Below are 17655 nucleotides of genomic sequence, written 5' to 3'. Positions count from 1 at the left end.
TTTGAAAAATAACATTTCCTGGTCGGCCTAAGGTCGGGAAAATTAGTCTATCAACCCTAATTGGCAAGTATAAAAACTACATTTCCTCTCCCATTTGAGGGAGGAAGGACATATGTGTACAAGACGCGAAAACGATATTCAAACATTCAAGCATTCAAGCATTCAAGCATTCCTTCAAGCAATTGATCATTCTAAGTCTCCATTCAAGGTTAAGTGTTGCATTCAAGACAAGGATTCAACCATTGAAGAGGAGATCACTTACAACACATCACATGCTACAACATACAACATACAACAAACAACAACATCTATACCTTCACATATAAGGATACAAACATCCTTACAACAAGGTATTAGTACTTGTTTTACATTACATTTACAACATTTCTCATTTCTTGGTTAATTCCAAAACCGGGGTTTGACCTAAAGGCAAACCCCTAATCCTTAACCCCCCAATCATCTTCGCTTTTCTGTGTGTAGGTTGCAGGTACGCGGCTGAAATTGAAGATCTGGAATCCTTGTGTAGAGACGAACAGATCCCCCTTCGTTTCGCGGATTTTTCGGAGGACCGTGTGCACGCCGGGCGCCATCGTCCCGTCAACTTTTGCTCAAATTTGCAGGACAGCGCTGTCTCGACATTTTACTGCTAATTCCAGGTCCGCAGCTTCATATCATATCCCTATCTCTATTTATAAGTGAATCTTTCTTGCTTCTACATGCATTCCTAGTTCAATCTTTCTATCTACATTCTTTACAAAAGAGGGTATCCTTGATGTCACAACCCTTGAAACTCATATAGAATCCAATCTTGCATTGCGTGGGATTGGATCTTGTGGGTTTCAACCCCTCTTTTGAATGTAAAGTCCCTCCTAAGTGAAAACCATCAACCCTAGTGACTCTCCCTTCTCTCTCCTTGGAGTTGGGGAGGGGAGAATGATTAGGGTTCAATTTTTCCGCTTTACATTTTGGTGAACCCGACGTGAATATCCTTTCTGATTATTCATAGTTAGATCTGAAAATTGGATTCCTTGTTTACATTTCCATGTTTGATCTTTTGCAAAATTTTAGAGGTTAATTGCATAAAAACCCTAAATTTTCTTTTTAAGTAATTAAACTTGTGAAATGTTTAATTGTTAATGCTTGTTTCAGATCTGCCCTTCTATTACAAATTATCAAATCATATTTGTGCATTAATTTTGAAAATTAAGTGGTTAAGTGTCAAAACCCTAATTTTTGAAACCCTCTTGATTCAACCTTTGTCCGACAATTTCACTGATCAAAACATCTCCAAATCGGCTATAACTTTGGATTCCGCAATAAAATCACAATATCTTTCATCCCTGAAAAATTTGGAAAAAAGTTGCGAGGACCATGTGCACTCCGAGCGCCATCGTCCTCGACATTTTTTCTAAAATTTCGGGAGCTAGATCTTACTGTATTTTCCTGCTAAAATCCAGAATTTTGGCTGATTTTATCAATTTTAACACCTTCAAAATTACAGTCAAAGTTGGTCTAGTGATTGCTTGGATTGAGGCTTCTAATCATTCAAAAATTGTTGAAATTGAAATTTGTGTCAAAATTGTGTTTGTTACAGTCCTAAATCTGAAAAGTGTGTTAACATTCATTCGAAATTTCAGTAATTCATTCAAATTTTTGCAATTTGTGACTTTTGAAATTAAGTGCTTAATTACAACAACTTTGATTTCCGCTTTCAAAATTGAATTTTGCGTGAAATTGAGTCAACTTTCAAATTTCAAAACTTGCATTGCTTTTGGTATTCCCTCTAAAATCATAAAATTCAAAATTTCAGTTTCCCTCTCTTCTTCAAAATTCAAATTTTGCATTTTTCGACAATCTTGGTAGGATTCAATTTTGAGATTGCAACTTTAATTTGGCCTATCTACAGATCGTAAAATCACTCAATTTTTTCAGGTTAGCTGTAAAATCATCATAACTTTCATCCCTGAAAATTTCGAAAAAAGTTGCGAGGACCGTGTGCACTCCGAGCGCCACGGTCCCGGACATTTTTTCCGAAATTTTGGGAGATTGTCCTGATTGTATTTAACAGCTTAAATCTAGAAGATTGGCTGGTTTTACTGAAATTTGCTACCTCTAAAATTCAAAATCTTCTCTCTTTCTTTAGTGCATGAGTTTTACAACAATAAGCCCTACTCACACTATTCTCGTTAGACGAAGCCTTAGAATTAAGTCCTTCCAAGGTTTAATTACCGAGGAGATGGAACCTAATTTGAATGGCCTTTTTAACGAGGACATGGGTAATTCCTCTAATCCTCTTAATGATGAAGAAGCTCTCCATGAGGTTTCTGTAGAACAACTTTCAAAATTGGATAACCAATTTGACGATTTTCGACAGTGGATGTCTCAAGAATACCCTGATAGTCAAGCTCTTCCTTTAATTGAGGGTCTAAAATGTATGCTTCAAAGTGATAAGAATGGAATTGATATTTTGCGTGGTATTGCACACATAGTGGATTCGAATGTGATGCCTATGAAGAGTTGTGCCGAAACCTTAGGTTATACACAACCTCCTACTCAAGACAATCATTCTATTCCTTTGACGACTCCTATTGCTAGTATACCTACTTTTACATCAAACATAATGACTACTTCAATACAAGACATTCCTCCTATGATCACTAATCATGGGGGCAATCCTTCTTCTTCAATTAACCCTCTTCCTTCATTCAATCCAACTTCTTCATTCATTCCTTCAGTGAGTGTTCCTATTATATCTCCACAAATGAACATGACGCAAGGGGGCAATTCATTTAACCATTCCATTCCTCCTTGTAGTGTTCCTCCCGTCCAATCATCTCCTATGACTAACTATCATAGTGTCCCACCACCTTACTCTTTACCTTCTTTCAATAACATAACACCTCCATCACAATCTAACACGTCTAATATGAACTCGTCGACTGAAGCGACCATTAACAATATTGCACAAACTGTCTCTTCTTTACAGCAACAAATTGCCTCTATGAATCAATCTAAGTTTAGTGTGCCCACATTTGACGTTGCGAGCCCACTTTCTCTTGACATTGTTCGAGCTATCCCCCCTAAACATGTTGAAATTCCACATTTGGAGCTTTATAATGGTAAGGGTGATCCTCTAACACATGTTAAGACATTTCAAACAATATGTACCGATTTTGCTTATGACCAAAGGTTGCTTGCAAAACTGTTTACTAGAACATTAAGAGATAAAGCCCTACAATGGTATTGCTCGTTGCCTTCTTATTCTATTACTTCTTTCGAACAACTTACAAATGCTTTTATTCAACAATTTCAAAACAATATAAGTCCTAAAGTTACTTTGATTGATTTAATGCATTGTAAACAAGGTGTTAAAGAAAAAGTGACTGATTTCATTGGTAGATATAAGCATTTGTATGCTCAGATTTCTTTTCCAGTGCCTGACAATGATATTCAAAGAATCTTTATTTCTAATTTACAAAAAGACATTAGAGAAAAACTCCTGTTTTCTGAGTTTACTTCTTTCCAACAGTTGTGCGCAACTCTTCACAATTATCAACTGACTGTGAGTCAAATGGAACAATCACATCCTATGGCTCCGAGTGATAAGGGTGATAGTAGTCAACAACCATTTGGGAAGTTTAAACCGAACAGAGAGTCCATTAAATTCAATGAAAACATCATCAACAACAATGTGAATGCAGCATTAGGTGTGTCTCCTATTTCTAAGTTTTTCAAGAAAGAAAGAAAGTTTACTCCTTTGAATGAATCATTGCATAGTATTATGAATAAGTTATTGGAACAAAATGTTCTTACTCTTCCTCCTATAAGGCAAATTGATCTTGCAAAGATTAATTCACCCTATTTTGATAACAAATCTTTTTGTCAATTTCATCGTCAACCTGGGCATGATACTGAAAAATGTTTTGCTTTAAAGGGTAAAATTCAAGATTTGATTGATAATAATACCATCTCTGTTTCTGGAGTGAATGATAAAGGCAATACATCTGTAGCTCCTCCTAACCAAAATCTTCAGATTTTTACTGATCCATTGCCTTCTCATACCTCTAATGCGATTGATACTACTGAATCCTCTATCTCACCTGATGATCTTGTGTCTATGACTCCGAATGTGATTAACTTTGTGGAGCAGCAGAAAATCTCTAAAGAACTTTCCATCACCTTTGATTCTAGTGAAACTATCAGGGCACCTGATGGTCCTTTATATTGCAAAAGTCAAGAATACACCTTGTCGTGGAGTGCTTATTGATCCTTCTTTTATGGTTAATATCATTACTGAAGAATTCCTTTTTACTTTGCAATTGAATCAAGTAATCTATGATGAAACAAATGTGGTTGTGAAATTATTTGATGCATTTTCTTCTCCTGCAATTGGTTCTATTACATTACCTATTGAGGTCCATAACAAAACCCTTGATGTGGACTTTGCTATTATTCCATCATCCGAACAATTTCGTGTGAAGCTTGGCTATCCTTGGCTATCTTCCATGAAAGCTATTGCTTGTCCTATTCACAAGTGTTTGAAATTTCCCCATAATGGTGAAGTTGTTACTATCAATCATAGCCTCTTTAAACCAACTAAAAGAACTTCTAGCGTTCCTATTGATTATTTCTGGCCTAAACAATTCCAATCTCTTCCTCCGCGAAGTGATCATCTTTTCAAATCTTATCAAAAGTGGAAAACAGATATGATCTTATCTCTAAGTGAACATAGAACACCCAAACTTGATATTCCTATCATTCTTGAGAAGGAAGTTCTTCCTTTGAAAGATAAAACTAATGTCTTTCCTCAAGAAGATTCCCAACCCATTCCTATGAATGTGACTATGTCTATGTCTAATAAACTTTCTAAAAGCAGACCTATACCTCCTCATCATCATGGACTTGGTCTCCTTCCTAAACCAAATATTCCTCCCTTATATGGAGCAGTTCCTCCTCCTTCCTCTTATGGAGAGAAGAGACCTTCCTCTTCTCCTATTATTCAACCTAAGAGACCACAACCTAAACACCCAAGCGATAAGGATGAGAACATTCCTCCTCCTCAATCTTCTCAACTTCCTACTAAGACTAGACGAAATCGATCTGCACGTGAATGCCGACGAAAGCGTCGTCTTAGAGCTCAGGCAGCTGCCTCTCAAACTTTGCAATCCCCAAAAACACCTTCAACAAGCATTATTCCATTTTCTCCTCAGCTGACGATTGAGCCGAAATCTCCTAAACATAAGATGCATGATGGTCTTGATCCTGTGCGAGTTAAAGATCCTCTTTTCATAAATCTTGATGATGATATAGATGAAAATGTTATTCATGATGAAAATGTTACTCCTGTTCATTCTGATAGTGAATATGAACTTGTTGATATTGATAACCATTTATCTAATGAATTTTCTAAAGCACTTATCCTAGCTCCTAGACAAGAACACCGTGGCTTGGGGTATGAACATAGCCCTTGTTTGGATCTTGTGATAGCTCCATCTGCTGTGTTGGATGTTCCTCCTCTAGCATGTTCCCTACCTTCCCAAAACATTGATCAGCAAGATTGGGGGGTTGATGATGTGCTAGACTAGTTTCATTAGCATAGCAGTTTCTCTCCTCCTCTATCTCTTTTGTTACTTCTTCTATGTGTTATTCTCATTCTTCTATTTGTTGTCCTTAGTGTTGTCTACTTGAGGACGATGCAAAGCATTGAGATCTCTTGGTCTCTCTCATGTTGACTCAAAAGACACATGTGTTCCCTTCTTCTAGGTGACCTTCCTTGATTGGGGAATGAAGAACAATTATGCATACATACATATGATATACATGAATTATCATACAGCATACTGACCCCAAGGAAAGCGAAGTCACCTTGTGCTTTGTGTTTTGTGTCTATTATCTTTGGGCTTACCTTACACTTGGGGGCTAAATCCTTGTGATAACGTGCTCCTTTCCCTTCTCATTCTTATATGTATCACTACCTTAAAGCAATCACCCCCAGTGAGGCATGTGCAATCGCTTTAACGTAGGGGGGCATACATCCCGTTCATATCTTTTCAAGATACTTGAAAATTTCTTGACAAATTTAGCTTTGCCTTGAAAATTTTTGATATCTTTCTTGCATGGCTCATAGTGAGGGAACCTTACTACTAACAGTCACGGTTCTCCCTCGTGATCTTCCCTTTTAATTTGTCAATCAAAGTCGTAAGATCCTTAGTCCACTGGGGGCTTGGTGTATCTTGCCTCCTTGATGTGGTGAAAGTTTTTCAATGTTGTTTCCTTGTACTTTACCGGAAGTATTGGCGTATGCTTATACTCCCACTAAAGTGGGGGCTAAATGTAGCGTCCTAAAATTGCGACACTTGCAATTTCAACTGCATTTGGGTCTTCACGATGGCGATGCAACACGGAACCTGAATGGAGACCCCGAAACTTGTTCATAACATCAAAAACTGCATTTTCCCAGCACCCTGGCCTGATCCTCCTTGCACCCTGCTATCCTGGGAGGTGGGACCAGAGCACCTAGTGCCCTAGTCCCCCAGGACCATGGCGCCTAGCACCCTGGTCCCTGGCCCTATTTTGGGCCCGGTCTCCTATGGGACTTCGGGCCTTTTTGTTTGCAATTTGGAAAATAACATTTCCTGGTCGGCCTAAGGTCGGGAAAATCAGTCTATCAACCCTAATTGGCAAGTATAAAAACTACATTTCCTCTCCCATTTGAGGGAGGAAGGACATATGTGTACAAGACGCAAAAATGATATTCAAACATTCAAGCATTCAAGCATTCAAGCATTCCTTCAAGCAATTGATCATTCTAAGTCTCCATTCAAGGCTAAGTGTTGCATTCAAGACAAGGATTCAACCATTGAAGAGGAGATCACTTACAACACATTACATGCTACAACATACAACATACAACAAACAACAACATCTATACCTTCACATATAAGGATACAAATATCCTTACAACAAGGTATTAGTACTTGTTTTACATTACATTTACAGCATTTCTCATTTCTTGGTTAATTCAAAAACTGGGGTTTGACCTAAAGGCAAACCCCTAATCCCTAACCCCCCAATTGTCTTCGCTTTTCTGTGTGTAGGTTGCAGGTACACGGCTGAAGTTGAAGATCTGGAATCCTTGTGCAGAGACGAACAGATCCCCCTTCGTTTCACGAATTTTTCAGAGGACCGTGTGCACGCCGGGCGCCATCGTCCCGTCAACTTTTGCTCAAATTTGCAGGATAGCGCCGTCTCGACATTTTACTGCTAATTCCAGGTCCGCAGCTTCATATCATATCCCTATCTCTATTTATAAGTGAATCTTTCTTGCTTCTACATGCATTCCTAGTTCAATCTTTCTATCTACATTCTTTACAAAAGAGGGTATCCTTGATGTCACAACCCTTGAAACTCATATAGAATCCAATCTTGCATTGCGTGGGATTGGATCTTGTGGGTTTCAACCCCTCTTTTGAATGTAAAGTCCCTCCTAAGTGAAAACCATCAACCCTAGTGACTCTCCCTTCTCTCTCCTTGGAGTTGGGGAGGGGAGAATGATTAGGGTTCGATTTTTCCGCTTTACAGTTAGATAATTAGCTCCATACTTGCATTCAATAGATCTATGTCATTACATGTGTTGGCAAATGACACTCATCTGGTTTAGTTGTATTGTCGCTGATGGAAACACACACCATTTTGGGTTGGTCACTTAACCAGTACTCACCGGTATTCATTGTTTAGAAATTGACATTCAGTCATCCGACACACAAGGAACTAAGACCGGTAGAAAAAGAAAACTGACAATCTAGGAATTGGTATATGAGGTCGATATAGGAGATCGATCCAACATGTCTACATGACAACAATCAAAGGCATCGGTCTTGAAGTTTAATGAATTTATTTCTGCTTAGGATGACATATAAATAAATTGTAATATCATTGTAAGCTAACATAAGACATCTATGTTTGTGTTTGGGAAGGGTATTTAACTAGTCAGTTTGGTTAGGTTATTTTGGTAATGAATAAGGATGCATAAGAAGGTAATGGGATATAGTAATGTGATGTTGTGTGAGCAATCTTGATCGACATAATGCAAAAGTAGTATTCTGTAGTTGGTCTTGGATTCTAGTTTAGAGGTTTGGGAATCGAAGCAAGATATCGGTAAATAAGGACACAATATAAACTGGTACAGACTATGCTTTAACCTAAACTAATCCAGCATAGCAGATGCACTATCAGAGTTGAAAATTTTGTTTGTAACTCCATATGTGGTGTTTGTAGTTAGTGAGACTCCTTTTGTGATGAGCAGTGTGCTCTAGGCTATTGGCCTTCCTGCATGTGCAAGCCCCTATTGTAATATTTATTCATTTGGCTAGTGGATAGATATTGTGGGTCTCCAATCCCACTGTGGTTTTTCCTCTTTGAGTTTTTCCACGTATAAATCTCTATGTCATGGTGTATATTGTTGTGGTTTCTTCATTTCTATTTTCTACTTTATTATTCATGTTTACCGGATACTAAATTGCATTGTTAATAAGGTTAAAATTGATTATACCAGCAAAACACTGATTCACCCCCCTCTCAGTGTTCTTGGATTCCAACAATTGGTATCACAACTTGGTGCCTTGGAGTAAGTCTAATAGCTTGAGGAAGACCCTGAATCCAGAATCCATGGAGATGAGTCTACATAAACAACTTGAAGTAGCACTTGAGGACTATGATGCTGAAAGGATGAAGAACTTGAAATTGCAAGATGAATTGAACTCTACAAAGGAATTCATTCTCATCCTGTAGGAAATACTATCATCTGTTCAAGCTAAAAGGAAGGAACTTTTGCAAAATTTGGATGATGAAGAGAAGGATGCCCTTAAGAAACAATGTCAGAAATTGAGTTAGGAGAATGGTGTGATGAAGAATGAAATGCAAGCCATGACTATGATGATGTCCAAGGAGATTGAAGACCAAAAAAAGAATGAAGAAAATCTTGGCAGATATCTGAAAGACATATCTCAGGAATGCATTAGGTTGGCGCATGAGAATGATTTGTTGAGGACTGAGTTGGTACAATCATAGAATAATGAGAAAGAGCTGGAAAGAGGGATATCAATCCTAAGAAGTGATTTGGATGTTGCAAATTAATACAAAGAAAATTTCAGGGCCAGTTCTGCAAGGCTTGATGAATTATTGAAGGATCAAAGAGACACATGAGACACTAAAGCTCTTGGATTTGAGAATGGAGAAAGCTCTGATACTGCAAATCAAGGAAATCCACCAGACAAATGAAATAAAATATCACCGATAAAGCAACCCAATGCACATAAATTTAATGGTAGATTCTTTTTTTGTAATAAGTTTGGTCATAGAGGAAGTCAATGCAAAAATAGACCAAATCAGAATAATAATGTAGTTCCCGGCCAATGTTCAAAATGTAATAAGTATGGTCATAGGATAGAAGATTGTAGAATGAATGTCAGATGTCATTCATGTGGAAAGTTTGGGCATATGGACAATAAATATAGGTTGAAGAATGGTCAAGGACTCAACAAGGCAATTCAAAAATATAATGTCACTTTCTATGCATGCAACAAAATAGGCAATATTGCCAAATATTGCAAAAGCAAGAACAATCTGGTAGGAAATGATGAGAAAGGAAAACCAAAGGTTGAAGACATCTAGAAGGAGCATGAAAGGAAGTGGGTTAGGAAATTTGAAGATCAATTGTCAGAGACAATCAATCTGTTTACTCAACCAACATAGTAGAATGTTCTTGCATCAGCATGAAACTTATCTGGTAACCAAGGCATTAGCCTTAGGGGGAGGAAAATTAATGATGAATCTCGCATTACCCTTGGTAGAGGTCTAAAAGCCTATTTCAGATCTTAGTGAAGAGAGTCTAGATATTCATTGACGCTGAGATAAATCATATTATTGTATTAGTTGAAGGGTCATCTCTGGCAACAGTGCAGGCTGCACCGACAACAACAACCAACAAGGGTGTAGTAAAGAGGAAGAAACTAGAGACTTATATTGCTCCTGTTACATCTAGTTCTGACATTGATGTTGTGCCCTCATAGATTCCCAAAACTTTTATCAGGATAACAAGGAAGAAGGCTTAGGAAGTAAAGAAGCAAAAAGTGAAGGTTACCCCTTTGGCAACACCAAAGAAAATTTCGGAGGAGAGGAAGCCCTCAAAGAAGAGGAAACTAGTTAAGGAGTCTATTTTTATTCCCGATAAGAAGAAGAAATCAGATTTAGATATTGCTCTAGAATCCGGTAAGAGTATTGAAGTCATTCCTCCTCTTTTAGTTGCTGAGTTGATTGATCAAATCACTAAAGATGTAATTTTGAGTAATATACAACATTACTATGTACATATGGATGATAAGGAGAAAATGGAGATAGAGGAATCATTTTTGTTATACTTAGATATATATAAGAAATCACTTTTAGAGATTGAAAAATAGATACATACATATTTGTATAGTAAGCTAGATGCTAGAGGGTTATCTGTGGTTGAAGATGATAGACATATAAAGGTACATGAATTGTTAACTATATATGGTGAAATAACTGATGAAGAAATGCAACAGTGTTTAGAGTTTTCTAATAAATCAATTTTCTGAAGCAAACATCGGCATGTGAGTCGCATGGTAGGAGGAGTGAATGAGATAGTTAAGGAGACACATGATGCTTGGGTAAAATTCTTTGTAGATAAACCAGGATTCTTTACATCACATGAAGTATCTCAAATGTCTAATACTCCATATATACCGGTAGATGATAAGGGGAAAGGTATATTGGGAATGGATATACTAGTTTTGGATTAGAAACTAACTAAGGATATTCTGATAGACTTATAAAGCTAGACTGGTAAAAATAATTAACCAGTTTACTTAAAACTTTGCATGCAATCCAAAGTGTTATAAAAGAATCCACAACAAGTAAAATATTCACCATAACATAAGTGTTTATACGTGGAAAACCCAACTGGGAAAAACTACGGTGAGATGGGACTGATAAGTTAACTATCTGCAAAAATAGATAACTAACCAGTTAAGGTCTACAAAGTGCTCTGTTAGGAGTGAATCCAGTTAAAGATCCCAAAGCGCTATTAGGAGCTATACCTGGTTAAAGGTAGTACCCTATTAGGAGTAACCTCGGTAGAGGATTTTAAATCCAAGCTAATGGATCACCTGGTTCAAGGATTTGTACAATGAAGCTTGTTAGAGCTTACCCGGTTAGGGGATTTAACTGTTGTAATGATTAGAAAACAATAGGTGGTATGATCTAGAAATATCAAATCTTTCTTGTATAGATCCTCTTCTACTCACTCAATACTACATCACCGACATACTCTACAACTCCTTCAATAAATCACATCAACTCTGGCTTATAACATCACTTGTATCTTGCATATTAAAATAGCTCATCACAATGTCTTTTTATAGACATTAGATTTCATGTCGGCTCAAGAACCTCATCATAATTTCCTAGGTTCAGCGTATCTGGACAATCTTCCATAACACATCACAGATCACTGCCAAAATTGTCAGTTAGGGATAACTCATCACACAATCAGTGAAATAGGTTGGAACACTGGTACATGTTGAGTGTTAACCGCTTCTAGCTCATATACCGATTGTCCTCCATTTGCCTCCTAATTGATCTCCATAGTATCTCGAAAATGGTGTCAGTGGAATTGACCAAAACTAATTATCATTCCTATATATACCAGTTGTCTACATATACCAATTTAGACACCTTCATACCAGTTAGACTTCTCTATACAAATGATACTGGTTTGCAATACAAAGACTTATGAATAGTACCAGTTTGTCTTAACTAAGATGACTATGACAATGTGAACATATGTGTGTGTATATGTGCCATGAATGATAACACATAAAGTCATCCATTACAAAAATTATCATCAAGGCAACAATCTCCCCCTTTGGCATTGATGGCAATACTTAAAATTTTTTACAACTTTACAACTAAGTGTGCTTACAAAAATTGTACATACATATTTCTACTCCCCCTTAACAGGTAATACAATTTTTTTCACATCACATACATATTTATACTCCCCCCTTGACAAAAATGCCAAATTAAAAAGTAAAATACATATATATTACATCAAAATTTGCATAAAAAACTACATATACATAAATATAAGAGTTTTTCAAGGTGTGTTCACTATAATTTTTTATAAAATGTCACTAAAAGTAATCTTCATCTGTGCAAAATCATTATGCCATGTTTCTAATAATGTTTCAGTGATCTCAATAGTTGTCATAACTTGTGCAACAAATTCTTCCATTGCATCCACTGTGCACATCTCTGGGGTAGCCAAAACCACCTCTGAATCCTTGTATGCCCTTTGTAAGATTTCAACTTTTGGACTCAACTAGTTCTTCATTTCTTTCAAGGATCTAAGTCGCTTAGCTTGTTCAAAATCATAAACATCTACCAGATTTTGCAAAGCATCAACTGATTTGCCAAAATCTAAGGCTAAATCCTGTAATGGTATGTAAGTGTTACGTATCCTCTCTAGTTCCTTTTATGTATCTTCTCACCTCTTCTTCAAATTAGAATAGAAAAATGAAATTTTAGATTTATAGGCCAAAAGTTTACCTCCAGTCTCAACAACACTTCTTAAAATATCTTTGTTCACAGATAAAGAAATCTTCCCTTTATCAATATCTGGCATTAATTGCTCTCCCCTCTTCTTCCTGTAATTATTTTCAGCTAAGGTATGTGCTTCTTCTTCAAGTGATTTCAGTTGGTTAGTAGCATCAACAACCAATTGTCCAAGCTTGACGATAGAGGTAGAAAAATTGCTAGTTTCAGTCTCTGGTAGGAGACTTGACAGAATGTCAACAACAGTTTGTATTGTTTCTACTTCTTTTCTCTACTCTTTTAACCTTTTCTTTTGAGCCTAGGATTGCATCACTGTAGCAATCTCCATTAGTTTTGATGTACTCAACTTACCTACATCTATAGGGCCTGTTATGCTAATTGAGTCATCATCATCAACAAATGCTTTATCCTTCTTCATTGCTTTCTCCTCTTCATCTTTTTTCACTTCAGTCTTCTTCTCTCCATCCCATTTGTCTAGTTTCTCTTTCTCTTCATCCTTTTTCTCCAGTTTCTCTTTCTCTGCCTTTGTTTCTTCCTCCTCTGTGGTTGTAGTGACTGGTGACAGTTGATTTTCAACTTGGTGTTCCTTTTCCGGTGGCGGTTGAATATCCACACTTGGTTCATTGATTGGTGCTTCCTCTGCTAATTATTGCTCAACAATATCTGGTAGCTGTTCAATTTCCTTAACTGGTTCAATGACATTACCAGTTGTGTCAATAGTGTCCTAGATTTCTTCAATGTCATCTACAAAGAATATAACCAGTGGAGAACTTGTTTCATCCTTATTTTTGACAGGATATAAAACATTCGGTGTAACAAACTCTTCAGCATCTAGCTCTGCTGGAGCTCCAGTCTCAGTTTGATCTGGTTTATTTTTATGATACTTCAATTTCTCATTCATCCTTTAAATTTATTTATCTATACAGTGAGTATCATCTTCAACAGGTTGAGTCTTTCCATCCAATAACCTCAGTCTCCTTGTCTTAGAATGAAATTGTCCTTTGAACTTAACAAGCAATGCTAATAATTCATCTCGAGACAACTCAGGAAAATATTGAATAAAAATCTATCAATAATTTCTTGATCCTGATCTACAACCATTTTTTATTTATTTTCAAAAATAGAATATAAAGAATTGGAAATGCCCTTTTTAATATCTTGTGGAAACCGATTGTATTGACACAAATGGTTGATTACATCTTGAACAATTTCTTGTTTATGACCTTCATCAAATGAATCAAAATATTCCTCTACATTATCAAAATTATTTTTCTTTAATAGCTTCAAAGACCTCTCAAAATAACTCGTTGGCTTCCAAGATATAACATCAATAGAAATATTTTGCTTAGGGATTTCCCCTACAGATTTAGATTTATTACCAATTGCCTTTAGCTTCTCCTACTCTTCACCAGACTCAGTTACCTCAGATTCTGCTTGAAGAATAAGATGTTTGCCTCTCTTCTTTGTTACAGTCTACTTCTTTGCATATACCTTGGGTACCATTTTCTTTTTGATTTGAATACTTCTAGTCACCCTTATACCAGTGGTCACAGAAGTTGCTTGCTCAACTTTTTTCTTTTTCTCTTTGGTACTACTGGGTTGAGCAGGTGCAATCCTTTCCTGATAAGTTCGTAGTATTTTCTTCTTTTTATCCTTAGGAGATTCCAAAAGGTTATTGGCATAACCAATTAGTAAGTCACAACTGACTTCATAGCTGATTTCTTCCATCTCTTCTTCTCTGGGTTGAACGGCCTCCATAAGGCAAAAGTCCATGGTTACAATGAAACGAATGTCTTTTTCAACGTGTTTCACCACTTCATTAGATAGCCTTAATCTCATGCTCATATTCTTTTTAAAATCATTAAAATACCTGTTCATGGCAACAGGAAATGTGTTCTTCACAACCTTAATGCTGTTTTTGATTTGGGTTGTAACTAGTGTGTCCTTCGACCATTGAATATCACCAATTCTTGGTATGAAATTATGAAAGTAGAAGAATAGACCAATAAACAGTTGACCATATTTAAACTTTTGACTATTGTCATTCTTAATTGATTTTAAGTTCAACATCAATTGACTTCTCATTGCCTTGCATAAATCATAATCTACATTCTCTACCATCATCCTGTAGGCGACATGCACAACAACATATGGTAGACTGTTCATCCTGGTAGAATGGAATATCTGATAGCCAATAACCATAGTTGCAAATCTCACTCCTAGATCTACAATATTGTTGACCGATATAGCATGACCGTCGGCAGTGGTCTTTGTTAGTGTAATCACAGTCTCTTTTGAAATTGTCCTCAATTTTGGTACTTCACCAGTTTGGGAGAAACCAGTCACTGAATAGCTTCCTTAGTGATGGTGTGGGATCTATCAGGATACATTTACATGACTAAGAATAATCCTAACATTGTCTTCCTCAAAATCTTCAAGAAAATATGGTGCATTATGAAAACCCTTTTCATAAACCCTAATATATTTGGGTTTAATTTTCCCGCTCTTATCACACAGAGATTTGAGTTGTGAATAGACTGTCAGTGATCCTAGATCCTCAATTTTATAGTCTATATAACTAGATAAATCACATTTGATCAAAACACCTTGTGAAACTTGAGACAATGCATTATAAGATTCTATTTTATCTGATTCCATTGATTCCATAGCTTCAACAATAATCATAAGTCTCTCTATTGGTGTAGACGATAATGTCATTCTAGATAATATTTATTCAAGGGAGAATAACAAAAACACCTTATTCCCTTAGCGCTAGCAGGGTTTCCGGTTGATCTCTCAAATGCACACCCATTTCGCCTTTCCTTATCTTCGAATCAGATTCAACTTTTGATCTGTAGCACAAATTTGTTCACAATCTGCTAACAATGCTCTGTTTTGCTCTGCAAGTGCTCACAAATGCTTCTTCGAATGTAATTAGGGTAAAAATAACTTATTAAAACTTCCTTTTATTAACTTACCCACTGCATTAATTACACAAATGATAGGGTAACAAACCCTAGTTATCACTTAACAAAACCCTAGCCTAATAACAACAAAGATCCACAATAACATATGCAGATTACCTAAGACAATGCAAATCAAATGAAATCACAAAGATTATACCATCACATGTCCAATAGGGTTTGGATCTCCATTCTTCCTATCTCCATTGATCTTGCTTGATATATTTGCTCTCAGATTTTATGTGCACAAGAGCTCAACAAAGAATGGAATGTGGTTGCAAGTAGGATCGTAGGGTAGTCAAGTGCATAAAATTCATTAGGGTTTGATAATGAAGGAAGCATCTCCTTATATAGAAGACACTATATGAAATGGAGGGATAAGATTGAGAGGTGTAAAAGGAGGTCGGCTATGATTAGAGGGTAGGTAGAGGAAATAATAAAATAATGAAAGGGGTAGGTAGTGTATGAATTAAGAGATGAATGACATGTGTCATGGGTAGAAAAGGTTAATGAATTAATTAAATAAATAAAGATTTATTTAATTAATAGAAGAAGTGGGATAATTAAATAAATAAGATATTTATTTAATTTAGGAAAAGGATAATTTAAATAAATAAATGTATTTATTTAAATGAGAAATAAAGCTAGAAGAGGATAAATGAATTAATTAAATAAATAAAGATTTATTTAATTAATAGAAGAATTAGGCTTAAAGTAATTAAATAAATAAAATATTTATTTAATTAGACTGGACAATTTTGGGTGTCTACATTTTGCCCCTCTTTGAGACAATGCGGCTTGTTGCGTTGTTTCAAAGAAGATAAGATGAACTGATACAAAGTTGCCCCAAGATGGGAATGATATGCCCCCTTGAGAGATTAGATGAAAATGTCTGAAAAGATTGCAGACAATCTCTCGATAAGAAGGAAAGACTAGAATGGACTGACCGGATAAAGTGACAAAGTCACGGGATAAAGAAGACTGACTCGGGAGATGAGGGCTAGGGCTAGGGTAGTCTATAAGATAGACCACGGGGGAAAATACATCCTCATTGTCATCTACACATCCACGAGAGCAGAGTGCAGAGAGAGAAAAGAGCAGTAGTAGTCAGCAGCGATGGCCTTTGTTCATAGATTCGACCGCGTTCACCGATTCCAGAGGCCAGCAGAGGTAGGAGAGCGGGTAAGTACCGCAAAACCTCCTTGTACTTTGATGCATTTATTGTTGTCATTAATGCATGGTAGATAGGGCAATAAATGTGCTTTAGGTTAGGGTCCAAAAATATCAAAAAAATCCAGGTGCGTCTGCGTTGGTGCCATGCGCGTCTATGCTCACGAGGCGCGTCTATGTTGGTGTCGAGTGCGTCTATGATGGAAAACGCGTCTGTGCCAAATGCGGTCGCGTCTGTGATGTGTAGGCGCATTTATGCCAAGAAGGCACGTCTGTGTCGCCCAGGCACATCTGTGCAGAGCATAGGCACGTCTGTGTCTTTCAAGCACGTCTGTGTAAAATAGGCGCGTCTATGCAGTCTTCAAGCGCGTTTATGTCAGGTAAGCACGTTTGTGTCCAAAAATGTGAATTTGTGTCTTCTAGGTCAAATCGACAGTTCTGTGATGAACATACGCTGTCGATTGGATAAGCTGCTGAGAGGATACACTAAAGAAGGTCCTCTAGGGAAGACTAGGATAGATCAAGGCACTTTGTGATGAATAGTGAGTACCAAGATAGAGTACTTTGTGATGAACAGGGAGTACTAAAATATGAGTAGCACTTTGTGATGAACAGTGAGTGCAAATGTGAGCAGCACTTTGTGATGAACAATGAGTGCCGAACACGTAGTACTTTGTGATGAACAGGGAGTACCACTAGGATAAATAGCAACACTTTGTGATGAACAGTGAGTGTCACAATGACTGACATGATTGATTTGCTTGACTGCAAGAGTATTTGCCTATGTTGGAGTCACGGGAGAGATTCCCGTCGACGTAGAGATTGCAACCTGAGCTGACCGTTGAGGAGCGAGCTGTGATTAAGGCTATGGGTCTGAGACATATTC

General features: G+C 36.9%; 1 protein-coding gene across 1 annotated transcript in view; it reads right to left on the bottom strand.

Moving 5' to 3' along the window:
- Positions 1 to 13537, bottom strand: part of LOC131876767 (uncharacterized) — a 42269-nt gene extending 28732 nt beyond the window's left edge. Inside the window, exons 1-2 of the mRNA XM_059222243.1 lie at positions 13408 to 13537; positions 12988 to 13275 (exon numbers count right to left, since the gene is read on the bottom strand). Coding sequence (XP_059078226.1) covers positions 12988 to 13275; positions 13408 to 13537 — 418 coding nt within the window. The remainder of the gene's footprint in view (positions 1 to 12987; positions 13276 to 13407) is intronic.
- Positions 13538 to 17655: the final 4118 nt, after the last annotated feature.

This window comes from Cryptomeria japonica, chromosome 6, assembly GCF_030272615.1.
Source record: "Cryptomeria japonica chromosome 6, Sugi_1.0, whole genome shotgun sequence".
Classification (NCBI taxonomy): Eukaryota; Viridiplantae; Streptophyta; class Pinopsida; order Cupressales; family Cupressaceae; genus Cryptomeria; species Cryptomeria japonica.
This window is presented reverse-complemented; position numbering and strand designations above follow the sequence as displayed.